At 38.5% G+C, this 27,974-nt stretch overlaps 1 protein-coding gene across 2 annotated transcripts; it reads left to right on the top strand.

The window, feature by feature from the left end:
* The first annotated feature begins 355 nt into the window (after window positions 1-355).
* On the top strand, window positions 356-27,974 carry LOC106070294 (glucose dehydrogenase [FAD, quinone]-like). 2 transcript variants are annotated; one of them, XR_008774056.1, is made up of 14 exons: window positions 356-663; window positions 3,520-4,107; window positions 4,960-5,168; window positions 7,944-8,133; window positions 16,604-16,732; window positions 17,829-17,950; window positions 18,644-18,826; window positions 19,338-19,479; window positions 20,769-20,914; window positions 22,190-22,364; window positions 23,756-23,905; window positions 26,081-26,153; window positions 27,071-27,630; window positions 27,691-27,974. XR_008774056.1 is itself a non-coding variant. In XM_056006241.1 (13 exons), exons 2-13 carry the CDS (start codon window positions 3,975-3,977, stop codon window positions 27,201-27,203), a joined length of 1,785 nt encoding a protein of 594 aa, XP_055862216.1. In that variant the 5' UTR covers window positions 356-663; window positions 3,520-3,974; the 3' UTR covers window positions 27,204-27,678. The 2 variants fall into 2 exon arrangements, 1 of the variants encoding a protein (XP_055862216.1); XM_056006241.1 differs by lacking the exon at window positions 27,691-27,974 and having other exon boundaries at window positions 27,071-27,678.

Raw genomic sequence — 27,974 nt, 5'->3', positions numbered from 1 at the left:
AATTATATGGAGAGCTGCCTGATTTTGAAAACACTTATCGGTTCATCTCATATAGGATTACTGATTTGAACCCTCCGACATGAAAAATGAGAACGAAGAAGAAGAATATTTTATTGTAAAAACTGTCAAGATTTTTTTTTCATTGAATGCAAAGAAATCAATACATCTAAATGACACGAAGACAATATTTTTTTCAGTTGATTACACAATATTATACATATGAATAAATACGTAGACGAAATGTGGTTCTATCAATCTGAATCCGCCCCTGGTTGACATGCCTGAAGTAGGTCAGGATACAAAAAAAAATCACTTCATGAAACACACACACAGATACATGCCTTCATGCACACACACCAGCCTACGGTCTTTTAACTTGGTACAGGTCTGACTGGGTCACTACCCCTCCCTCCTACAACCGATCCTCTTTCCTCCAATCCTTTATTGTGATACGTGAGTAAAAAAAAAAAAACAACATTGTCTGCGAGAAGTCAATGTGTCAAGGTTTCTTACATTTAAATGAGTCAAGTCACGTGGTTTGTTAGACGAGACACTGTTTGATACTTCACAAGTTCACTGGACAAGACACTCGAAGTTGAAAAGGATCTACTTGATCAGCATACACTATCTGTGTTCAGTGGATAGACAAAGTTCTCTGTGAAGGTACGTAGTAGACCGGACTTATACAACTTATTGGGGTCAGTGTCGCTTGTCTACATGTTACTTAGCTTTAAAAATATCTTAAGAAACTTCCATTGTTTACTTCCCAAAATTTTAGTTCTGTTAGTTCTCGGTGCCTACAGTCAAGGGTAGACCACTTATTGAAAGAGTTATAGAATTTTTTTTATACTCTAAGCCAGGGGTTCTCAACCTGTGGGTCGCGACCCCTTGAGGGGTCGAATGACGATTTGTCAGGGGTCGCCTAAGACCATCGAAAATATGGATTGTATTTAGTGTATTCTTCTATTGCTGTGTATGTTATGAAAAGGGGCGGGGTCGCGGCAGAGTGGGGGATAGTAAAAAGGGGTCGCCGAGCTTAAAAGGTTGAGAACCGCTGCCGGAGTCTAAGCACTGAAACAATAAGCAAACAAAAAATTAGTTGCAACATTAGTCTCTTTGCACCTAACTTATTGAATAATCCCAACACTTAAAACAAAATCTCTATAACCTCTATAATGTCACTATACCAGTGCAACAATGTTGTCATTGGTTGATATCTTAGTGTTTACAATGAGTGGTCTTATAAATGTCACAGAAAGAAAGCTTGTTCATACTCAGTTAGACCAGTTGGATATTTGTGCTCGTGCAAACATTAATGCTCTGTTTGTGTCCCTTGTTTTATTTTGATTACTGCATACCTTCATTACGTCTGCCAAGTAAAAAAAAAAAGGTCAAGGTTGAGGTTTCAGCTCTCAGTATATTCTAGAAAAAAAAAGTAATTGGTTTTCTATCTCTTACACACACACACACCCTTAAGAGTCCCCAATCTTTTTGAAGAGCTGATATTTTGGCCATTTCGACATATACATATATTTCTGATTATTATTATTATCCAAGATAAAATGTTTGAAGACTGCTATATCTTCTTTTATTTCCTAACTGCTAATTGAAGGATGAATGTACTTACTTTTGGGAGTGCATTAGATAATTAGTTAAGGTAGTGATTCACAAACTGTGTTCTGCAGAACTCTTAGTGTTCCGGGAGGCCTGAATAGGTGCTCCACAAACTACTAGAATAATTAACTAGTAGGCCACTACGTGAGTTAAATCCTTTTTTTAAATTCAAAGTGTTCCGCTAAATACTCCGAATGAGCGAAATGTTTCGTTAAGGAAACAGTTTGGGAACCACTGAGTAATGGTATTGTAAAAATGTCTCAACTCTACCATTGACACTTGGGTGATAGAATGATGTATACAAACAATATTGTACAAGAAAAGTAGACGAACTATTACGTTTTGATTTCAGAGTCAGCTATCTTCATTTTAAAACTGTTGGCTACACTTCCTCAGCATGGCGAGAGTCTTTCAAATCTATTAAAATTTAACACTGATATTAAAGTCAGCAAAGTCTCTACAAAGCGCACATCAACTCACTCTTAGTCTTGTCTTTCTGTACACACATTTTGTCTTTCTGTACACAAATTTTGTCTTTCTGTACACAAATGTAGTCTTTCTGTACACACATTTTGTCTTTCTGTACACAAATTTTGTCTTTCTGTACACAAATGTAGTCTTTCTGTACACACATTTTGTCTTTCTGTACACAAATGTAGTCTTTCTGTACACAAATGTAGTCTTTCTGTACACAAATGTAGTCTTTCTGTACACGAATGTAGTCTTTCTGTACACAAATGTAGTCTTTCTGTACACAAATGTAGTCTTTCTGTACACAAATGTAGTCTTTCTGTACACGAATGTAGTCTTTCTGTACACGAATGTAGTCTTTCTGTACACAAATCTTGTCTTTCTGTACACAAATGTAGTCTTTCTGTACACGAATGTAGTCTTTCTGTACACAAATGTAGTCTTTCTGTACACAAATGTAGTCTTTCTGTACACAAATGTAGTCTTTCTGTACACAAATGTAGTCTTTCTGTACACAAATGTAGTCTTTCTGTACATGAATCTTGTTTACACTATATTTGCCCTTCCTATAATCTTAGATGAAGTTGAAACTTTGCACATTTGTACATTGTCGATGACAGCACATTAAACCATCAATTATCTATCTAATTAAACAAATTAAGGTTAATTAGTTTTTATATATTGAAAAGGGAGGAATCGTGCCAAATTGAGAGAAATGGCAGTAATTGTGTGTTTCATTGTCTATTATGTTGTTGTTTTTTTTTAAAGTATTTTTTCCCTAGTTTCCTTTAAAACACTAACTTCTAACCGGCAAGGGACGGAACTCTTTTAATTTTTTATATCAAAGAGTCTTACCATTTTTAATTTTTTTTTTTATTTTATTATTCATTTAATGAATGTAAAGAAATTGTAAAATAACAATCCTCAAACTGGCTTTACAATCTGACAATGAATAGGTTTTAAAAAAAAGTGCTTGAGCTTTGACATAAACTTGTTGCTGTTGCGGGAAACTCAATTCCATCACTGTGGTGCTGCAGCTGTAGGGACTCATGCTTCGAGATTATATTTCTTCTCTTCCAACGTAAAGCTAATTTTCCTTTGAGCGCAGTTCGCGGACCTTATACATAAGACAATCCTGGAACTTAAACATAAGAAAATCGTAACGCTTTTTCTCAATGTCAGCTGAGTTTTTTTTTAGACACGAATAAAATGAAGCTACATATTAGGATTCGAACCAAGGATCTTAGGATTCGAACCAAGGATCTCAGCTTGGCAGCCACACACTTTTACTATACCACTCAAACAGTAATCATTGATGTTATGAATTGTGGAAATAGAAACTAGTTGGCATTAAAGCCATGAGACCTAAACTATGTGTTTGTTACATGTCTTTTATGAACTTGCTTTTCTAATATTGTCCAAACTCTTTCTCAGGAGCATCTATCTCAGTCATGTGACAGAGCAGAGAGGATCTCATCTGAGACACACGGGAGACCAGATTTTTTGAGACCCGATCTCTGAGGCACTCGTAAGGCCCGGTCTCTGAGACACACCGGAGACCCGATCTCTGAGACACACCGGAGACCCGATCTCTGAGACACACCGGAGATCCGATCTCTGAGACACACCGGAGACCCGATCTCTGAGACACACTGGAGACCCGATCTCTGAGACACACCGGAGACCCGATCTCTGAGACACACCGGAGACCCGATCTCTGAGGCACATTGGAGACCCGATCTCTGAGACACATTGGAGACCCGATCTCTGAGGCACATTGGAGACAAAATCTCTGAGACACACCGGAGACCCGATCTCTGAGACACACGGGAGACCCGAGCTTCGAGTAACACGGAAGACACAATCCCTGAGACTCGAATCACTGGACAATGTCTGTCTCAAGCATCCTTTTAAACATCTTTTTGCCGGTCCTCACCTTCTACTTCTACCAATCTTACGTTTACAAAAGAGCCCAGTACAAAGTTGTTGAGAACCTTCGACCCCACTACGACTACATCATAGGTAAGACGATCTATAGCTAAAAAAAATACATTTCATAACCCGTGAGCTAACCAGTGGGTTTCAATCTTTAGATCCTCGAGGGACCACCTAAATTACGTTTCTGGGTTGCGACCAACAATAAATTACACCAAGTTCATTTGTTATTAGTTAACTATTAATTTGTTATAGAGTTATACCTGCAGACGGCCAGAATAAAACTCACAGGTGTTCCGAGTAACAAAAATTGAGAACCATTTATAGAAATATTTTACATCTTGACGTTGTCATGTATTTTATTTTTGTCCAAACTATTGTGTCCTGTGCTCTATGCATGCCCGAGGGCATGGAACAATGGCCCATTATAACCTTAGCGGTAGACGTGTTTCTCTACTACACAAGAAATAAAAGAAAAAATAGTTTTGGGAAAAAGATATTTATACTTTTTTTTTAAATCCTAGATAATTCGCATAATATACAAATCATATACATTTATAGATATAATAGCATTTCATACAGGTTACGGCAGTTGATTTGTTCAATGGACCTCATTCACCAATCGTAAACAAACAACATATTAATCACGTGATCTTATTGATAAAACAACAAAAAAAAATGTCAGTGACAACCATCATGAATTAAACATGAGATCGTAAATTATATAGAAGCGATAGAGCACCACGTGGCTAAATGCTGTTTGTTTGCGGTTGGTGAATGAGGTCCATTATGCCACTCGGCCACAGAAGCTCTTTTAAAAAAAAACAACAAAGGGATATTGATGCTCATTACTTGGCTAAATTTCTCCGTGGGTTGGGAAAGGTGGGCTTACAACATTTTGAACTTTTCAAATTGCAACATCTAGGTTGTGCTTTTCAGTCGGTGGAGGATCTGCAGGGTGTGTTCTTGCTGCAAGACTCTCAGAGAACGCTTCCAAGACAGTTTTGTTGCTGGAAGCGGGTTCCAGCGACATTGGCCATGCTGAGATGGACACGCCCATACGGGTACCGGAAACGTTCCTGAGTCGATTTGATTGGATGTTTTACAGTGAGCCTCAACAGAGCAGCATGGAGGGTCTGGAAGGAAAGGTAAGCACATTTGGTCAGTGTTGTTGGTCAGTCGTTGGTTTGTTGTAGCCTACCTAGCGGCTGGTGCAACTAAACCGATGTAGGCGTATTATAGTTTTTACAGAGCTTACATTAACTCACTCTGTCTCCCACAATTTGAAAATTTTGCAAAATTATTTCTTCTACTGACAAAACAAGAATAAAATAACCAATTAGTTAATCTATTGTTGAATTTGTTTTTGGTATTGAACAAAGGAAAGAAATTGTACTTGACTGGTGTGGTGGTAAAAGTTGAATCAGTTCCATTGAGGGGGCGTAAGACTGAGTTTTATTTCAAGTCTGCAATATTTTTATGATTTTAAAAAGCAATCACGGTAACATTCACCCAGACACCGCCTTCTCTCTCCCCCTTTCCCAACTGTTCCAGACATGTGTTAGGCTTATAGCTCATTAAGAAACCTAAAAGCATGAAATTGCGCTAAACAAAAACAATTGGTAAAATATTTCTAATCGCACAGATTTATTATTGTTAGCATAGATCTATTTAAATTTAATTACATGACTGATCCAAACTAATTGATACAATTACGCTAAATAAAATTTTATCTTTGTAATGAATTATGTTAAATGTTTTTTTTATATTATGTATAACTCAAAATTTAAATAGACTTTCTGGAGATCTGAATGCGGTCAAAGCTTGGCAAACAAAGTTGAATATAACTCATATTTATAAATATACAGAGATTGGAACTGAGAGGAGACGTATAGAGTCAAAATTGAATATTTAGAAAAGAAAATCTCACAACAAATTCACGTCTTTTCTGTCTCACATCATTAAATAAAAACAATCTGATATAAACCTTGTCACATGTAAATTATGAGTGAGTCTGGTGTGAATGTACACTTTTGGTTTCTTATAGTTATAATGTTTTTTGTTTGGTGTAATGCACAAATTATAAGTAAAATTTCCATATGGACAATAAAAATTATTATTATTATCTTGAGAAAAAAAAATCTCAACTTAACACACTAGTCAGTTTACTTCCCTTGTATTATGCCAGACCTGGTTTCATCAGAAACTCCTTAGCCTTCTCAGCCAAACTTTTGTAAAAACAAATTATAACATAAAACAGACACATAGACTCCATAATAATAACGACATTCGGTGGGACTTTGGCCAGGACGTTTGGCAGGGACATTTGGTAAAGACATTTTTCATTTGAACTTTGTTAACATAGGCATAACGTTGTTCGGTGTATTGTGCGGCAAGTTGTCTGCACTGAGCTAGGTCAGTGACTGGACTTCACATGAAATATGCTGGACACGTCTGAAGATAGTTACTCTCACGTCTGGAAGACCGCAATCACATGGACGCCTGGCTGAAGCCGAAATAAAATAGTGCTGTACATAGCTACATACCTTAGATATCTGGCGGAATAGAGCTGCGGCAGCCACTATTGATTAACTAGATTTTCACTGGTGAAACTTTCTTAGTGCCCCTCCATACGACGAGTTGCTGTCCTTGCTTTATTTAATCATGTATGCTGTTTTTATCTGTTTTAAGACTCCCGTAATACTTAAACTGCCGGGTCATTCGCGCTGGGGTATCGTTCGATTGTCTCGATGGTCGGTGCCATCTCCCGCCGTCCTGTTATGGGCACGACAAGGCCTAAATTGTGCCGATGTGCCAAAACTCAAAATACCCGCCGTCCTCTGGGATGTTTGGACTAGGAAGTAGACTATCTTCAATATCCGAAACATGTAAAACAAACAAACAAACTGACTTAAGACAAATCTAATATCGTCGTGTTCTTACACAACACCTGCTCAGGTCATTGAACATCTGAATGTCTGTTATCGTCCATATCCCTTAGAAATCTCTAAGAGTAACGTTAGAAAAGCAGGGCAGGGGAAAATAGAGAATTCCTTCCAATCATGTAATTATAGTTTTCCTTCCAATCACATTATTGAAGTTCTATCCCACAGTACTAACTTGATTTCCTCTTTTTCTCGTGCTTAATACGTTCCTGAATTCCTTGGAACGCCAGGCTGAAACCTTTGGGACTTCAGTTTATGCAAATTTATGAAGCCAATTAAAGGATTGCTGAATTTTGATATACATTTAAAGTTTACGTAACTATTTTTACTTGCAAAACAATTATGTGACATGACCGCACTACAAACAGCGATGTCCTTGCGAAAGAAAAAAAAAGATGTCCTTGCGAACGCCGGTATGGACAGTATAGAGGGATTTCCTATGATCCGACAGTTACGCTGGGCAGGGCACGTATCCCGTATGGGGGCGAACGTGTGCCAAAGGCAGTCTTTTTTGATGAGCTAAAAGGTGGTCAACGTAACAGAGGTGCCCCGCGGAAACGCTTCAAAGACCAGCTTAGGCGTCAACTTTCCTTAGCTGACATAGAAGAGAGCACCTGGTTGCATGCGGCCTCAGAATGAGACAGCTGGAGATCACTCACAAAGGCCGTGGGATACACATTTGAGACCAAAAGAAAATCCGCTGACGAGGACAGACGCAGACGGCAAAAAGAAAATCTTAATCGACAACCGGCGGTTATGCTTGCCCTGGATGTGGCAAAGTATGTAGGTCACTGCTGGGGATGCCACGGGAAATACTGCATTCCTCATTAATCTTCGGACCCGAAGACAATCCTTATATATGTTCTTGGGAGATGGTAGACCTCCATTATGCTCTTGGCTTACAATATCAAAGCACCAGATTTTTAATATATCTTGTCGGTGTTTTATTTTACATTGTAAATGTTTTTATTTTTCCAGAAAGTTTATCTTCCAAGAGGGAAAGTCTTGGGCGGGTCAAGTCAAATTAACTACATGCAGTGGAGTCGTGGCCACAGACGAGACTATGACATATGGGCCGAGCTGGGCGCATCAGGGTGGAGCTACAAGGACGTTTTGCCTTATTTTAAAAAGTCCGAGGATGTTGTCCCCAAACATTTGGCCAGTGAAGGTAAGATAACCCTACAACCCGAGATCTATTTGATCTATGAAAGTAAGTGAACACTTAGTCCCGAGATCTATTTGATCTATGAATGTATGTCAACACTTAGTCCTGAGATCTATTTGATCTATGAAAGTAAGTCAACACTTAGTCCTGAGATCTATTTGATCTATGAATGTATGTCAACACTTAGTCCTGAGATCTATTTGATCTATGAAAGTAAGTCAACACTTAGTCCTGAGATCTATTTGATCTATGAATGTATGTCAACACTTAGTCCTGAGATCTATTTGATCTATGAAAGTAAGTCAACACTTAGTCCTGAGATCTATTTGATCTATGAAAGTAAGTCAACACTTAGTCCTGAGATCTATTTGATCTATGAATGTATGTCAACACTTAGTCCTGAGATCTATTTGATCTATGAATGTATGTCAACACTTAGTCCTGAGATCTATTTGATCTATGAAAGTAAGTCAACACTTAGTCCTGAGATCTATTTGATCTATGAAAGTAAGTCAACACTTAGTCCTGAGATCTATTTGATCTATGAATGTAAGTCAACACTTAGTCCTGAGATCTGTTTGATCTATGAAAGTAAGTCAACACTTAGTCCTGAGATCTATTTGATCTATGAATGTAAGTCAACACTTAGTCCTGAGATCTGTTTGATCTATGAAAGTAAGTCAACACTTAGTCCTGAGATCTATTTGATCTATGAATATAAGTCAACACTTAGTCCTGAGATCTGTTTGATCTATGAAAGTAAGTCAACACTTAGTCCTGAGATCTATTTGATCTATGAATGTAAGTCAACACTTAGTCCTGAGATCTGTTTGATCTATGAATGTAAGTCAACACTTAGTCCTGAGATCTATTTGATCTATGAATGTAAGTCAACACTTAGTCCTGAGATCTATTTGATCTATGAATGTATGTCAACATTTAAATATATTCTATAGCATGGCGTTTCTTACTTTAAAAAAAAAAAATTATTTGTATATTTATAGTTTCGGTGGGGTGGGGTTTGTGACGATACGAAACTTGCATACAAAAGTTCATTTTAGTTTTTCCCAGCAAACCGTGAGAAACTTTAATTTTTAACTTAAACAATTATTTTCTTGTCCACCCATAACTAATTTCTTGTAGGATTTATCCCCCCTCGCACGTTTCTCACGGGACGAATCTCGACATAAAACATTAACTAGCTTCTCTAGGGCTAACTTTTAATTATTGACCGCTGGACAGGTGACACTATGAAGTCGCTGCACCCGCGCTACACGCCGCGGCCTAATAACTTTTCACACCTATCCCCCCCCCCCCCGCAGGATACGCATCGCTCTAAGAATAGCATTGCACTCGGGCTGGACAGATACATATTCGCTTAAGACTTTACTCTCACGGTAGGCAACGAATATTGACCATAAATCTGACCTGACGCCTGACATCTCCGGTACATCGATACATGTGAGAAAATCAGCTAGCTTTCTTCCCCACCCGTTAAACGAAAAGTCCCATCTATATATATAGAGAGACCCAAACATTCTAAGTTAGGCCCGCTAGGATTCATACAGTCTCCTCTGTTAGGAAGTTTAGTTGTGAGATTTCATTAGGGACAAACGGGTAAGTGTAAACATTTTACTATACTCATTCTTATCTTATAGGGATGTGTGAGTACACATTAGTACACAACCACGTTCCCCGTCATTACATTATGACTTTACTATGTATGTACATTGTACTATTTTATGTCGATACTATATCTTCATATAGTATTATTAATGCCGCTATGGTTGTCTACATTTGAAACTATAGTTATTATATTTAATTTGTTATGTTTCATCCATTCCTGTATTTTAGTGATGGATGTAAACAATAACCTTTCGTGAATCTAAGTACTGTCTAAGAACTTAGATCACAGTGCTCTAAACTTACAGAGCCCATGTGAAATTAGTTATTTCACATTTCTATTGTATATCCCTCATGCATGTTATTATGTCTCCCACCCTTGTGAACTTATAGTTCCTTGGATGAATGTAATTTTGATTAATTATATCAAACCCTTATTACTGTAGCCATATCCCTAATGTTTTATTTTCATCTTATCCTTTAGTATATAGTATGCTCATTCCCCATTTTACTGTAACTGATTACTTATCGGCGTAATCAAATTTAATGGATGAATCTTGACTAGTATCATCCTACATTGTATTATAGCCCATTAATTGTGGTTATCTTACTTATATCCTTTGTTATTGAGTTATATACGTACTTTAAAAGTTTTATACATGATTGTCTTAAATGCCTTATTGGGATTGATACCAATGCCTACATCTGAATGATTGCAAGGCATATGGGAATCCCTACTCAATGTCTTTAGGAGGTTCCTAATTGTCTGTCTTATCCCCAGCCTGGTTGCTACCCCTGGTTGCTATCCCTGATTGCTACCCCTGGTTACTACCCACGATTGCTACAACTACCAGATCTCCATAGAAAGCTGTAACCGAGGCAGACCACACCAGATACCCCCCCCCCAATTACATACCTGTTAGCAAGAAGGCATTGCCTACTGTCCTTGGCCCTAACATATTGCCCAGTGTCCACAGTGCCCTATACTGCCCAGTATCATCTGCCCAGTACCCGGCCCAAACTGTCCACTGCCCAATAGTTAGTGCCTAATGCCGACAGACTAGAGCACCCTTCGCAGCAGAAGATAAACTGGTGTTGAGTTAGCACGGCTCTCTACGAGCTAGAGATCACAGCTAAGAGATCGTCCCACTACAACTTAGTTTGCAGCACCAACCATCTCTATTGCTAAACAGGCAGCGGCCTCACCTATAGAGCCAGTTTGCCTACAGCATAGGGATATCCCGAGCCGACGTCCTAAGACAGAGCCGGATGACTCATCCTTCTGAGTGCCAGTCCTACGACCGCCAGAAGACGACCCAGGAGCTAGCAGCTAAGAAAAATAAGTAGCAGACATAGGAACATTCTTCTCCTCCAATCACTCAATAATTAGCAATCCATGATGAGCAGTTATTTTAGATATTAGCACCTTCTTTTATTTTCTTAATTATAATTTTATTTGATCATTTTCCTTTGTAAACTTTCATTTATTAAATTATTTTATTTATAAACATATGATATTGGTCTGTTCTTACTGTTAGTTGCGGTGTGCCTGTACAAAATCTTATATGTGAGCGGGATAAAATTAATCAAATTTCCCCTAGACCTAAATAAACAAGCCATATATTAACTAATTAATATCTCGTCACATATAAATGGGGTCTTGTCACGGGATCTGTAACTGGAATCCTTTATTAGGCAGGCACAGGCATACAGCAGTAGAACTTTCCTATATCTAATATACTTTCATTATCTTAAAGTAACGGATTGCAAACGGAGTGAAGAGTGTTTTTATAGTCTTTATTTCATATCTATTTTACTTTAGATGTTATCACATATTAACTTAGTTTAATATTATTATTTGTGGTTATTTTAAGTTGCATCACTGTGCTTAATATTATATTATCACGGGCAACGTGGTTGTTTCATACGGGCTTCATATAACGCTCTTACTTCAATAATATCCCTCCTTGTAGTCTTAGTAGTTTCCAATTTTATTTCTCTCATACGTAAATAATGGCCAGCAATACTAGGTCCAAAACTGACTCTGACAGAAAACTAAAAATACAAGAGCTGACAGAGACAGCGGCATTGTTAGAGTTAGAGGGGCCTAACCGCTCTGACTACATCCGACAAAAGTTGGATGAGTGGGAGAAGCGGGAATTCGAGTTAGCAATAGAGAGGGAGAAAAACGAAAGTGATAGACTCAAAAATGAGTACGAATTAGCTAGAGACAAAGAGAAAAATGAACATGAAAGACTTAAAAATGAGCAGGAGCTAGCTAGAGATAAAGAGAAGTATGAGCACGAGTTAGCCATGGAGCGGGAGAGACAGGCAACCGAAAGAGCTAAAATAGCTCAAGAGAATGAGACGGCTCGCACAGTCGCTGATTCTCAGCCTGCCAGCCCAGCTTCCAGCCAAGGGTCCTCAAGTAGCTCACCTAACATCCCCTTCGAGCCCTTCGATGAGAAGAGCGAAAGTGTTGAAGTTTATTTAACACGATTCGAAGAGGTGGCACGCTATTATAGCTTGCCCAAGGATAGGTGGTGTTTCAGGCTAGCTCAATGCCTTAGAGGCAAGGCTTACGAGGCTTACACGAAGCTCCCCTCATACCAAAGGGAGGACTTTGAAGCCCTAAAAGAGGCACTATTGGTTCAATTTGAGCTAACCTCTGATTCATACCATAAGAAGTTTCGAGGGTCCCGCCTTGAGCGCAAAGAAACTTATGTCAATCTTTGCGACAGGCTGGACAAATACCTCGGGAAATGGCTAGCCCTAAGCAAAATGCCCGAAACGTTTGAAGGTCTTAGAAACCTTATTCTGGCTGAGCAGCTTCGAGACTGCTTAACGCAGGAAACTCGAATATATGTCAATGAGCAACAGGCGACTGACCCTTCTGACATTGCAATTGCTGCAGACCGATACATAGCTGCCAGACGAGACCAGAAAGCTAAGACACCCGTAACAGAACCACAATCTAGCGAAACATCCCCTGCCCAGCCCACACCTCACAACCAAAATCAAAACAACCAGGCACGTGTCCCTTCACAACACCCATCCAACCAGTCGAACCGCCCTCCCCATCAATCACGCCAGAATAATTCCTACCACCCCTCTCACCGTGACTCACATAACACGCGTGACGACAGGAGGACTCGACAACAACATGCCCCACACGTCGTATCGGCCCTGACGACCGTTCGACGTCCCAAGACTGGTAACCCGGTAGGCCCAGAAATCCCTTATATACCTCCTCATCCCTCTACATCACCTCCAGGTGTAGAACAGGCCCTAATAAACGGCGTTCAAACTTATATCATGTTTGATACAGCCTGCTCTTTTACTTCCATAATAAAGGAAGCGCTGATTGATTCAGCAGATCTCACCGGTGAAACGGTAGAGATCCAAACTGTCGACAAAACTACACCTCCAATGGTCTTGCCCATAGCGAGGGTTCATGTAGAATGTCGATACTTGCACGGGACCATAAACGCTGCTGTTATGGAATCACCCGTGTACGACTTTATTCTTGGCTCCCAATACGTACCATTGGGAAATGTTAAGAAGCCATATTTTTCCCTGCCAGTCGGTAGAACGACTAGACAGAAGGATGGCCCAAATCAGTCAAACACTGGGCGCCATCACTCAACGCCTCAGTTCAACCGAACTAAGGAAATTAAACCCCTAATTCCTGACATTGACAGTGTCAGAAGGCGTTGGCGTGGTCAACAGTTTTGGCCCCCACGTATAAATATGATACCTGCATGGAATCACAAGGGTGGTAGTCGCCACCGATTCCCACCCATTCCATCATATCGCAACTACACCCCATCACCCCTCACTGCTTCAGATAGGACGCACAGGTACCCAAACAAACCTGACCTCAACCACAGGTCACGTTATTCTCCACCCGAACACGACAGTTCACGGTGGGATCGAAATTAGACTTTAAACGGATACCTGGACGCCCAACCTTCCTTACGACACGATCCTCGAATTCAGATTAATTTTTTTTTTCTCTTAGGACAATTAGACTGGACAACGACAAAGCTCAAATGAAACTTATATGCAAGTACTAATAGTATTCTGCGAATACTTTTTAAGTGGGTGGGTATGTGACGATACGAAACTTGCATACAAAAGTTCATTTTAGTTTTTCCCAGCAAACCGTGAGAAACTTTAATTTTTAACTTAAACAATTATTTTCTTGTCCACCCATAACTAATTTCTTGTAGGATTTATCCCCCCTCGCACGTTTCTCACGGGACGAATCTCGACATAAAACATTAACTAGCTTCTCTAGGGCTAACTTTTAATTATTGACCGCTGGACAGGTGACACTATGAAGTCGCTGCACCCGCGCTACACGCCGCGGCCTAATAACTTTTCACACCTATCCCCCCCCCCCCCCCCGCAGGATACGCATCGCTCTAAGAATAGCATTGCACTCGGGCTGGACAGATACATATTCGCTTAAGACTTTACTCTCACGGTAGGCAACGAATATTGACCATAAATCTGACCTGACGCCTGACATCTCCGGTACATCGATACATGTGAGAAAATCAGCTAGCTTTCTTCCCCACCCGTTAAACGAAAAGTCCCATCTATATATATAGAGAGACCCAAACATTCTAAGTTAGGCCCGCTAGGATTCATACAGTCTCCTCTGTTAGGAAGTTTAGTTGTGAGATTTCATTAGGGACAAACGGGTAAGTGTAAACATTTTACTATACTCATTCTTATCTTATAGGGATGTGTGAGTACACATTAGTACACAACCACGTTCCCCGTCATTACATTATGACTTTACTATGTATGTACATTGTACTATTTTATGTCGATACTATATCTTCATATAGTATTATTAATGCCGCTATGGTTGTCTACATTTGAAACTATAGTTATTATATTTAATTTGTTATGTTTCATCCATTCCTGTATTTTAGTGATGGATGTAAACAATAACCTTTCGTGAATCTAAGTACTGTCTAAGAACTTAGATCACAGTGCTCTAAACTTACAGAGCCCATGTGAAATTAGTTATTTCACATTTCTATTGTATATCCCTCATGCATGTTATTATGTCTCCCACCCTTGTGAACTTATAGTTCCTTGGATGAATGTAATTTTGATTAATTATATCAAACCCTTATTACTGTAGCCATATCCCTAATGTTTTATTTTCATCTTATCCTTTAGTATATAGTATGCTCATTCCCCATTTTACTGTAACTGATTACTTATCGGCGTAATCAAATTTAATGGATGAATCTTGACTAGTATCATCCTACATTGTATTATAGCCCATTAATTGTGGTTATCTTACTTATATCCTTTGTTATTGAGTTATATACGTACTTTAAAAGTTTTATACATGATTGTCTTAAATGCCTTATTGGGATTGATACCAATGCCTACATCTGAATGATTGCAAGGCATATGGGAATCCCTACTCAATGTCTTTAGGAGGTTCCTAATTGTCTGTCTTATCCCCAGCCTGGTTGCTACCCCTGGTTGCTATCCCTGATTGCTACCCCTGGTTACTACCCACGATTGCTACAACTACCAGATCTCCATAGAAAGCTGTAACCGAGGCAGACCACACCAGATACCCCCCCCCCAATTACATACCTGTTAGCAAGAAGGCATTGCCTACTGTCCTTGGCCCTAACATATTGCCCAGTGTCCACAGTGCCCTATACTGCCCAGTATCATCTGCCCAGTACCCGGCCCAAACTGTCCACTGCCCAATAGTTAGTGCCTAATGCCGACAGACTAGAGCACCCTTCGCAGCAGAAGATAAACTGGTGTTGAGTTAGCACGGCTCTCTACGAGCTAGAGATCACAGCTAAGAGATCGTCCCACTACAACTTAGTTTGCAGCACCAACCATCTCTATTGCTAAACAGGCAGCGGCCTCACCTATAGAGCCAGTTTGCCTACAGCATAGGGATATCCCGAGCCGACGTCCTAAGACAGAGCCGGATGACTCATCCTTCTGAGTGCCAGTCCTACGACCGCCAGAAGACGACCCAGGAGCTAGCAGCTAAGAAAAATAAGTAGCAGACATAGGAACATTCTTCTCCTCCAATCACTCAATAATTAGCAATCCATGATGAGCAGTTATTTTAGATATTAGCACCTTCTTTTATTTTCTTAATTATAATTTTATTTGATCATTTTCCTTTGTAAACTTTCATTTATTAAATTATTTTATTTATAAACATATGATATTGGTCTGTTCTTACTGTTAGTTGCGGTGTGCCTGTACAAAATCTTATATGTGAGCGGGATAAAATTAATCAAATTTCCCCTAGACCTAAATAAACAAGCCATATATTAACTAATTAATATCTCGTCACAGGGTTCCAAAAGATAGGGGGTGGAAGCAAAGAGTGGGCGGGAGAAAGAGGCAATGAAAGGTGTGAGTGACTGTTTGAGCCTAGTAAGCTATTCGTCAGTGGCTTAAAAACAATTATTCTTTAGTGGCAAGAACACATTTCTATGCTTCCAATAACATGACATTTTGTTACACTCGCTAAACCCTCGCTGTGTACCGACTTTATATTATTGTTCTCTACAGTTAGCTTACTTCATGCTTCAAACCATAAGCACACCCATGCACAATATATACATCAGAATCAACGTACACATTGTAAACACTAGTATCACACTATATTTGTTTAATCAGTTTTGTAATATCCATGCCACAGCCCTTGTTGACTGCAGGCAGTGTTAAGAATTTTGTGGCGAAAGGTAAATATTGAAAATTCAACAACATTTACTGCAAATTTTTGATTTCATGTGTTCTAATGAGACCTGATTTTGTTGACTTGACATGAACATGACAGAGTACAGGGGGACCCAGGGACCCATGAAGATCACACAAATCAAAACCTCTCCGTTGTCTTCAACTTTCATCGAGGCTGTCAAGCTGTTGGGATATTCAGAGACGGATTTTAATGGAGAAGACCAGGAAGGTAGTTGTTTGAACATCTCTTTCATTTCAGTTTTATCCATTTATTTCTAGGACCATTTTGTTTCTATTAATTTTTTGTTTCAATTTTTTTGTGTGTTCCAATTTATATCACTTTATCATTTTATTTCCCATCAATCCCTATGACTTGTCAAACATATTTTAGCGAATTGCACCCTAGAATGCAATTCCCGATAGGAGAGAATTTAGGATTTTGTCAGGTGACTTGAAGTATCCCAGCATGCCATCAAACGAATTTTTATTCATTGTCTTTTCTTGCCAAAACTTGAACTAGTTCGGCGTTTCTTTGGAATTTTGTCACCGTGTGTGAATTGGGAATGGAAGCCCCCCTTACTACCAATTGAGCCCCATTAAGGTGCTGCCTTTGCTGATAGATTAGTGGGAAGCGTGGTCGAGAGGCCAAGTGCGCTTGAACTTGGCTTGGCTACCTAGAACCACTGGTCCACAAATGAGATTGGACCAAAGCGCTCTGAGCACGCTATAAGCATTAAAGTAGCGCTATATAAAAGCTATAAATAATAAATAATTAGCTAAGTAATTTTCTTGATTACGAAGTGCAGAAGTAAATCTTTACGCAGAGCGTAAAGCGAGAGCCACCTTCAGTTTCCAGGCTTTTTGAAAACCTTTTTTTTACCAAGATTATATCAACTCACTGTCTGTCTGTCTGTCTGTCTGCTACAAATTCTGTGCACGTTTTTCTACTTCCCATTCCACAATTATTCATTGACCCTAACAAAACACGGATCAATCTAAAAATTAGCCAATTAGTGGTAATTATTATTGTTTGATGTAGAAAAGGGAACTAAATTTTACAGTATTGAGATATATGGTTGTAAATGTGAAGCTCTTTCCCTTATATAAGCTTCTTTCTTTTTGTTAAGTATTTCTTTAATATATTTCGCTTGCTTTTTTAAACTTTTTTTTAAACATCTCAACTGGGACAGCTCGGAACACACATAAAACATAAACTGAAAATAGATCCATAGATAGTCTATTTACTTACACACGTCTTTGTATGTGTAAGAGGGAAAGGTACATTTTTATCACCTGACTTTACATTTGTGTAATCGATCATCTAGGTGTCGGCTATACACAGAGTAATATCTATAAGGGGGAGAGATGGAGCACTGCCCGGGCCTATCTGTGGCCCGCCTCACAGCGTGAGAACCTTGACATTGTCCCAGACAGCTATGTTCATAAGGTACTCACTCTTTCAACAAACTATACAGACTTGCTAGTGACGTTACAATAGTCTGGATAATTATAATCTTAAGCTACTTTGCTAGTAAATAATTCTTATTTCTGTATATACTGAGATCCAAGGGAAACGTTCAATTAAGGATTCCAAAAGCAACCCTTAATAATATGTCCAAACATTTGATCCTACGTAATTCTATACATTGCTACAAAGAAAAAAAACATTTTAGTTTTACAAACTCAAGCTTTTAACTTTTCAATGAATCTCAAATTTTACAAATCTGTTTAGTTCATCGTTAGATTATCTTCCTTAAATAATAAAGGGCACGGACATGGCCTAAATTGTGCCGATGTGCTAAAAAAAAAACACACCAAAATATCAAATTTAATAATAAGGCTCGATTCAGAAAAATAACGAGGGGTGCAGTATTTCGCGTGGCTTACCTGTCCCTGCTGCGACCTACATATTTTGCCACATCCTGCGCAGACATAACCGTTGTAGGTCAGTGGTCGATTTAGGTTCTCTTTTTGCCGTCTTTGTCTGATCATCAAATATAAAATGTATATATAAATATCTTACTCTGTGAAAAATGATATATTGTCGTAAATGGTTGTAAATAGAAACATTTGCATAGAGCCAAAAGGCTTCCATCTTTAAATCTATGGGCTTATGAACCTATGACATGTTTTCCTAAAGATCAACATTGCACAAGGCCGTGCTGTGGGGGTCACATTGACACAAGGTGCCTCCGGGAGACAACCAAAAGAGATGAAGGTCAAGGCTAAGCTGGAGGTGATTCTGTCTGCAGGAGCATTTGGGAGCCCACATCTGTTAATGTTATCTGGAATAGGGCCCAGTGAACTTCTGACGTCTCTCCAGGTAAGCATGAATGTTTACCTAAAGAAAAGAATAGGGTAGTTGTCAGTTATATCATTCTCAGTAGTTCTTGTCAAACATGTTGTAATGGAGTGTTTGTGTGTGTGTGTGTGTGTTTGTTTCAATGGTGTGAGAAGTTAGCTATTGGTTGGTGGCTATGCAGTGTGGATGATGCAAGATAGACGGCGCTGTCGTAAGCTGTCTTGGGTACGCCAGACGACTCCAGAGTACCAGAGTGTGAAGACGTGTTTTTTATAGTGAGTTAGATTTGTTTAAAATATAACTTTATTTCATTTCATCTCAAGTTACATTTGTCTCTATTGTAATAAAAGTTCTATTTAGTTTTGTTCACAAAGAAGTTATTTCAAGTTTTATAAGTTAAAATATACTAGGCATACCGCGGTTTTATTGTCTACCAGATATTTGGTGCTACAAGTCAACGACTGTCCTCAGCAGATGTCCTGTGTATTTCTGATAAGTGAATTAATAACTAGCTTCCCTTTCTTTCCTGTAGATTCCTGTCAAGGCAGATCTTCCTGTCGGAGACAACCTGCAAGACCACGTGCTGTCTTTCCTATTGGTCAATACTAACACCAGTGTTGGACTTTCTTATATATCTACCTATCATCACTTCGAGTACTCTACATTTGGCACAGGTAACCAATACTCTGAAGGGCGCATCCACTTAATTTCACTTTCTCCCGAGTAGTTTCCCTTTAATAGACTGTTATGGAGTGTGTGTGTGTTTTTCTATGGTGATGGTGGGAAGAGGTTAGAGATTGGTTGTGAATGATGCAACATAGGGTGGCATAGTCGTCATAGATATAAGGTCAAAATAGACAGAAACAGATGACCTTTACATCATCTGCCCAATAGAACTACAAATCTGCATTTCCTTTCAGGGTATTGATTCTGTGTTATCCCTGACTGTCTTAGCCTCACTGATTAACTCTTCCAAGTCTAGGTCATAGTCTTTGTTGCTAGGAAGCTTCCCATTTTGATTTTTTGAAATCTTTATGTTGTTTCAAAAGCTCTTTCAGAAATGATTATTAAACTCTAGCGCATTCTTCTTCTCATTGTTTTAAGAATATCAGAAGATGGCATGGAGCGATATTCAAACTCGGGACCGTCGTTAGGACAGCGAGAAGCGCATACCACAGGGCAAGGCAGCCATGTTCTTGGTGCCTTCATAAATCTCGTCACTGATTTCTTGTTGTAGGAAGTTCTCGTTTAATGTTATTGCATTCTGAACAAAATTGTTTGCATTGTTGAACTACAGCCCCGATAATCTATCTGAGAGTAAAGGAAGCCTGATTTAGTTTCTATTTAAACATTTTTTTTACTGTATTAATTCTTACCAAGAGTTATATTAATTTTTTGTTTAGAATAACTGCCCCAGATACCAGGATGTCAGGGCGAAATATTTTAGAGCCACTAATTTAAAAACACTATTTGATAACGTCGACCCTGGGAAGGTAGTGGGCTTTATTCGGGAAGTGGGGCTATCTACGAAGATCTGACTTCTGAATTTGTGAACATGCACTATTTACATTAGATTTTTTACCAAATATTTAAATTTTTACTACCTTTGCTATTTTAACTGTGAATAGACCTTGATTTTAATTATATGACTGTATAGAATCTGGCCCTTGTTGTTTAGAGAGAGAGTAGTCCTTAAGGGACTGCAGGCACGACATGGCCTAAATTGTGCCGATGTGCCTCAAATCAAAAATCAAATCATGTTTAGAATAACTGAATTTTCCAAAATCTTTATTTACCCTAGCGACTGCTGGGGACTTCTAAGAACAAAATCGAGAAGACTAGTAACCAACCTGTTTAAGGCGCATCGGGAATATTTCCCTTTGTCTATAGGAGAGTGGGGTTAAGATTAGTTTTTAGTCTACTATTAGACCACACAAACTAACAGAGTTATCCATTTTCCAAGGTCCACTTACTTCACCTGGCGGAAATGACGCTGTGGCTTACCTGAAAACGCAGCCCAACCTCCCCCAGCCTGACGTTCAACTCGTTCTAGTGGGCGCCTACCCGGACAAAAAGTTTATGAAGGTCCTGCCTGGTATCAGCACTCAGGTTTGTTAAAAAAAAGTTTATGAAGGTCCTGCCTGGTATCAGCACTCAGGTTTGTTAAAAAAAAGTTAATGAAGGTCCTGCCTGGTATTAGCACTCAGGTTTGTTAAAAAAAAGTTTATGAAGGTCATGCCTGGTATTAGCACTCAGGTTTGTCTTACAACGATGATTAAATGTTCAGAAAGAAAAGTTTTGAACCCCAACCTCTTTGAAAATAAACGGGTTTGAATCGGAGGCGCTGTGGATGAGTGGTAAAGCGCTTTTCGTCCAAACCGGGGGCTCCGAGTTCAAATCCTGATGAATGCTGAATCTTTGCCCCCCCCCCTCTTTTGAGTCCTTCCAGCTCTAATGGATACCTAACATTAGTTGGGGAAAAGTAAAATGCGGTTGGTTGTTGCGCTGACCACATGGCACCCTCGTTAACAGCAGGCCACAGAAACAGATGACCTTTACATCATCTGCCCTATAGACCACAAGATCTGAAAGGGGAACTTTGCACGTTGGAATCAGAAACACATTTACGAATTCGAAATAATTGTAGATGAGAAAAAAACTAAGCAGCTTATTAGACATTTACCGCTTACTAGATACAAGGAGTTATATACTTTTAACACTTCTAGGGACTGGTCATCGGGTGGTAATAAGCTTGTTTTGAGAGAGGTCTCGAGTTCGAGTCTCGGTGAGCATAATTTGGGTCCACCCAGTTGTAAAGGTGGTTCGTTCTTATAATAATACTCTTTATTTTCAGTGACAACATTTGTTTACAATTGTGCATAAGAAATAACTATACATGATTAGAGCAAACAACTATACGATAAGATATATGTTCGTACCCCAGTTGTTGTTTGTGTAGCCAGAGATATTTTAATTAGTATGGTACTTATAGAATTCCTATTGAAAGAGTCGATTGTTTAAACAAAAAATAATCATTCACATATTAAATGAATTAGCTCACACTATATCCAAGTTAAAATACACCGGCATAAAACTCATAAAACCCAAAATTCATGATTCTTGCTTCTTATAAATAGGTATACAAACTAACATTAGCTTCTGGAATATTCTTGATTGCGATAATTGCTTAGTTGATTACAGTCATTCCTTGGACGTTATGAGCTATTTATAGGGTCTAATTACACCCAGTGCTGAAAAAACATTTTGACGAAAAAAAACAAAAAAACGTTTCAATTTAAGTTGTTGCCATTGCCACGTGTAATTGTGTGACAGTAGCAGTATCCAGGTTCTAGTGAATGTTAAAGATGAACCTTTCATTTGCAGTTAATACAGAACTGGAGACTTTCGTCCGACAGAACTGGATTCTTGCTACTGCCATGTATCCTGCAGCCAAAGAGCAGAGGAACATTACGGCTTAAGTCATCAGATCCACTGGACTATCCAGCAATAGATCCAGCATATTTGGCTGATCCAGACGACCTTGGTGCACTAGTCAAAGGTACGCGCCTGCTAGTCTTAAGTCTGTAATTATTATACATGTGTTAAAAAAACGAAAATCCGATGCAAAATGTTCAGAAACTAAAATCAAAATAGACGAATAAACATCGCAATCTATTGGGTAGATAATGTCCACAGTTCACGAGGGTATCATATCGTCAGCACAACGACCAGCTTTTCCCTAACTAATGTCTGCTACCCACTAGAGCAGAGCTGGGTGGACTTGGATGCGCCCTAAAGATCCCAAAATTAAAAAATACCAGTCTTCACAAGAATTCGAACCTGGGACCCTCCAGTTCGGAAGCGAAGCTCTTTACCACTCAGCCACTGCGCATCCCAAAATAGACTAAAAGTATAAATCCAATTTGAGCATTCTTTCTAGACAAAAAAATGGCACAAGTTTTTAAGAGTAAAAAAAAAATTAACAACTTTCTTTCTTAAAAAAAAAATTCATAAAATCCCCATATGGACAAATTAATTAGAAAATCAAATTATGCTTTATTAAAAGAATATGTTTTACAGGTCAAGCAAGAACATAAGATTAAAATACTTTTTACCTTTTGCCAGACCAATATTAGAATCTGTATTTTGTTCCATCAATGCAAAAAAAAACAACAATAGTCAACCTAGAAATAATTCTAACAAATCAGTATTCACATTTGACTAGAGTACCATCATTAATTAAACCATTACACTTAGAGACAAGGACCAAGAATAAAAAGTTAAATAACAATAGCATATTAAACACTGACCCATAACTTTAAAAAATACAAAGAAATAGAACCTAATAAACATACTCATGCTTACCTAATTGCATTGAAGCATGGAACGGGTTGCCTGAATCAGCCAGGAAACCCAATGACTTAGCAGAGCTTTGGTCTCTAATTAGCATACATGACTAGATTAACACATGTATACTCATAAGAAATAATCATCTTTATGAAGGAACATATGATAGTTTATATAGTAGCAAGGACTATTAATAGTGAAACGGTCTTGAAACACCCGATAGGAATGCGAGATTGTTTCTTTTGAGTCTTCAGTTCGAGTCCATGTCAAGGCTGGGAATTTACTTTATGGATTTTAGAACGCATCGGATTCCATCTTATGCAACGCATAGTTAGGGAAAAAGAAGCCAATGATCGTAGTACTTGCCACATGATACCCTCGTAAGCATTGATCGATTTAAAAGATACACTCTTAACGTCTTTTGCACACTAAATCAATACTATGATGCGCCCTCGTCTAATAACCCAAAATTTCTTTCTTTGCCATTTGTTTTCAGTGCCGTACCTCCATTGGTATACTAGTATAGAGTAAAAGTCTATTGACAATGATGTAAATTCATGGATATCCAACTATTTAATGAGTGTAAGTTTATCTTTTTATCAGCGATGCAGCTAGCCTTACGAATTATCAAGACGGAACCGTTCCAAAGGATGGGTGCCACTGTAGACCGAGCCCCTGTGCCAGGGTGTGAGAACCACTCCTTTAACTCAGAAGCGTATTGGAAATGTTACGCACACCTTCTAGCAATGACATGTAAGTATGCCTAATACATCGCTGACATACACTACAGTATAGTATGCCTAATACATCGCAGACATACACTACAGTATAGTATGCCTAATACATCGCTGACATACACTACAGTATAGTATGCCTAATACATCGCTGACATACACTACAGTATAGTATGCCTAATACATCGCTGACATACACTACAGTATAGTATGCCTAATACATCGCAGACATACACTACAGTATAGTATGCCTAATACATCGCAGACATACACTACAGTATAGTATGCCTAATACATCGCTGACATACACTACAGTATAGTATGCCTAATACATCGCAGACATACACTACAGTATAGTATGCCTAATACATCGCTGACATACACTACAGTATAGTATGCCTAATACATCGCTGACATACACTACAGTATAGTATGCCTAATACATCGCTGACATACACTACAGTATAGTATGCCTAATACATCGCTGACATACACTACAGTATAGTATGCCTAATACATCGCAGACATACACTACAGTATAGTATGCCTAATACATCGCTGACATACACTACAGTATAGTATGCCTAATACATCGCTGACATACACTACAGTATAGTATGCCTAATACATCGCAGACATACACTACAGTATAGTATGCCTAATACATCGCAGACATACACTACAGTATAGTATGCCTAATACATCGCTGACATACACTACAGTATAGTATGCCTAATACATCGCTGACATACACTACAGTATAGTATGCCTAATACATCGCTGACATACACTACAGTATAGTATGCCTAATACATCGCTGACATACACTACAGTATAGTATGCCTAATACATCGCAGACATACACTACAGTATAGTATGCCTAATACATCGCAGACATACACTACAGTATAGTATGCCTAATACATCGCTGACATACACTACAGTATACTATGCCTAATACATCGCAGACATACACTACAGTATAGTATGCCTAATACATCGCAGACATACACTACAGTATAGTATGCCTAATACATCGCAGACATACACTACAGTATAGTATGCCTAATACATCGCAGACATACACTACAGTATAGTATGCCTAATACATCGCTGACATACACTACAGTATAGTATGCCTAATACATCGCAGACATACACTACAGTATAGTATGCCTAATACATCGCAGACATACACTACAGTATATATACAGTATAGATGCTTATGAAAATAAAAAATCGCTGACAAAATCAATTTCCCATCATTGCTTCGGGCGTGAAAAAAAAGAACGCACGCTTAAAGTCGTGCATTATGAAAGAGTTGTTAGTCTGTGTATGGACTGGGTCGGGGGGGGGGGGGGGAGAGAGAGATTGAATGACAAATTAATGCGCAGATTGAAGTGATACAGCAGAATACTTGTAGTTCACCAACAACCTTGAACTTGTAAAGTTTGTAAAAAATGACTAACTCAAGTAACCAGTAGGCAATTATCCTAACATACTAAAGCTGTCCATGTACACAAAGTTGAAAGAAGTCAATGGATTCAAACTGACGAAAAGCTACCTGTGAAACTGAAATGACTTTCTACTGTGTTTAAACAAAGACTGAAACATATTTTAGGGCAAAGTGGACAGAAATGTCTATGAGCATGGATTTCTCTTTGAAGTATAGATCTTTTATTTTTCATATGACTTCCAAGAGTATATAGATTCGGGTTTAACAAAGCCTTGAATGTGAATCTGAAATAACAATGCCTTGTTGAGCCTCATCATTGGATAGGCTAAAGTTGCATCTTTAAACATCAAATATCTTTGATCACTTTATCTCTTCAAGTTCAGTTTCTCCATCTAATATATAAAGTAGAATGTAAGGAGAATATATGAATGTCCTTTATAGAAATCAAAACCGTTTGACCAATCTAAATGAAACTTGGCCCGAACGTTCCTTATATAATAGCGGTGATCTTAGGATATGTAAAGTTGCATTACAATAAGAGTTTACTACATTTAGGTCAAATCAGGCATCTTGACATGGATTTTAACTGCTAAACAGCAGAGATGCATTTTATCAAATAACGGAAAAGCCCGAGCAAAGGCGGGTGCAAACGTAGCTAAAGATGAACTAAGTCTGTATTTCTCTCTGCATATAATGTAATTCTGTTTGTTTAACTCTACCTTCAATCACTATGGCTAGCTCATCATCCGTCTGGCACGTGCAGGATGGGAGCCAGTAATGACCCAAAGACAGTAGTGGACAGTCGACTGCGGTAAGTGTCCACTTTAGTAATCGTACTTGTTCACTGTAACAAAGCAAACTAAGAATATCACATTTCTTTACAATATAACAATAATAGAACTTTCAAAATGTGTCATTACCTCCCCTTAATGACAACATGTTCACGATAAAAGTCAACAATGTCAAGGACGCTAAATTAAACTTCACTGTTGCCAACTGAAAAAAAAACCAGCTCTAATTTGAATATCATTCTATGTGTAGTAGTTGATCTTCGAACTATAACTTACAAATAGAAAAACCAAACACAAATATAGAGGCACATTCTTTATTCAATATGCTAGATATAATTCGTTCAAGTGCTCCATCTTCCCTAGTGCCATTAGAGAATGGGAAGGGTTGCCTGAATCAGCCAGTAAAACCAACGGCTTGGCAGAGTTTAAGTCACTGATTAACATTCATAACTAGATTGACACAAGAAATCCGTAGGACGTAATTATCTTCTTTTTTTGATGCAACGTCTGTAATGTATAAGATTAGAATACTTCCACCCTATTTAACTTATTCTGTACAATAAACTGAAGAGCTTAATAAATGGATTCAGCAGTGCTTAAAAGTGCACACAGAAATTGTATGCCTAAAAAAAACCTAGTTTATCAAGTATCAACCCTTCCTTTATTCTGTACGCCGGATACACCAAAAAGCTAGTTATTTTTAGTTTTTTTCGACATTGATGAAAATCTTTAATAACTTATCTTTTTAATCTGCGCATTCCTAGATTCTAAGTAAACGTTGACTATGTAAAAAATGATATCGGTCTATAAAGCTAACCTTAGTTATGTTTAAAGAGAAATATACAAGATTGGATTACAGGGCCCTGGGTAGACTAGGCTTGTATCGAGTCGTACTAGACATATTATTGCTTTATAATTTCCACGTTTATCTGTACAGAGTAAAAGGAATAGACGGCCTGAGAATCGCCGATGCTTCAATCATGCCTCAACTGGTCTCTGCCAACACCAACGCTCCAACAATCATGATTGCTGAAAAAGCTGCTGACCTAATTAAGGAAGACAACGAATAATGCCAGTTTGGCTTTTTAATTTGAAGTTAATTGTTTTGACTTCAACTAGAGAGACTATTCTGGCCACTTTGTGCTTCATTCCAGAGTCTCTTCAGTGTGTTTTAGGCCTGAGATTTAGAGTTTGGTATTTTATGTTTGAATGAATGTAGGCCAGTGTTGCCCAATCTACAGCCCGCGGTCCACATCCGGTGATATCCAGCCCTTTGAATCGTCTGCCCACAGTTCAAAATAAAACCGTACAAGATCGGTTCCATTGGTGAAGAGGCACGTGAACCATGGCACCTTGGTCAAAAAACGGTTGGGCAATACTGGTGCAGGGCAATACTGATGCAGGGCAACACTGGTACAGAGCAACACTGATGCAGGTTAAGTGTAAGAATGTATTTATGTGTGATTGAGAGAACGAACAGTCGTGAACGATTTGTCGGTGAATGAAATGTCTGTGAACGATTTGTCGATGAATGAAATGTCTGTGAACGATTTGTAGTGTCCCCGGCAGGCTAAGTGTTAGCACGCATGTATCTATGTGTGAGTGCAGAAATGAGTATCACATTTAAAAAGAGACTTGAAGAGATATGAATGACATTATGTTTGTGTTGAGACAAGAGAAAGTCAGGCTCTAGAAACGAGACTAAATGAGGCAATGCTATTTAAAAAAAAATAATTCTAAAATGTTTATTTATAGAGCCTTTGAATACTTAATGCCTATGTTGTTAACAATGTCACTTTTATGTTTACATTGACTTGAAGAGTAAATTTTCTACAATTCAA

Source organism: Biomphalaria glabrata, chromosome 12 (genome assembly GCF_947242115.1).
Source record: "Biomphalaria glabrata chromosome 12, xgBioGlab47.1, whole genome shotgun sequence".
NCBI classification, from domain to species: domain Eukaryota; kingdom Metazoa; phylum Mollusca; class Gastropoda; family Planorbidae; genus Biomphalaria; species Biomphalaria glabrata.
The sequence above is the reverse complement of the archived record's forward strand: the minus strand, read 5'-3'. Positions and strand labels throughout refer to the sequence as shown.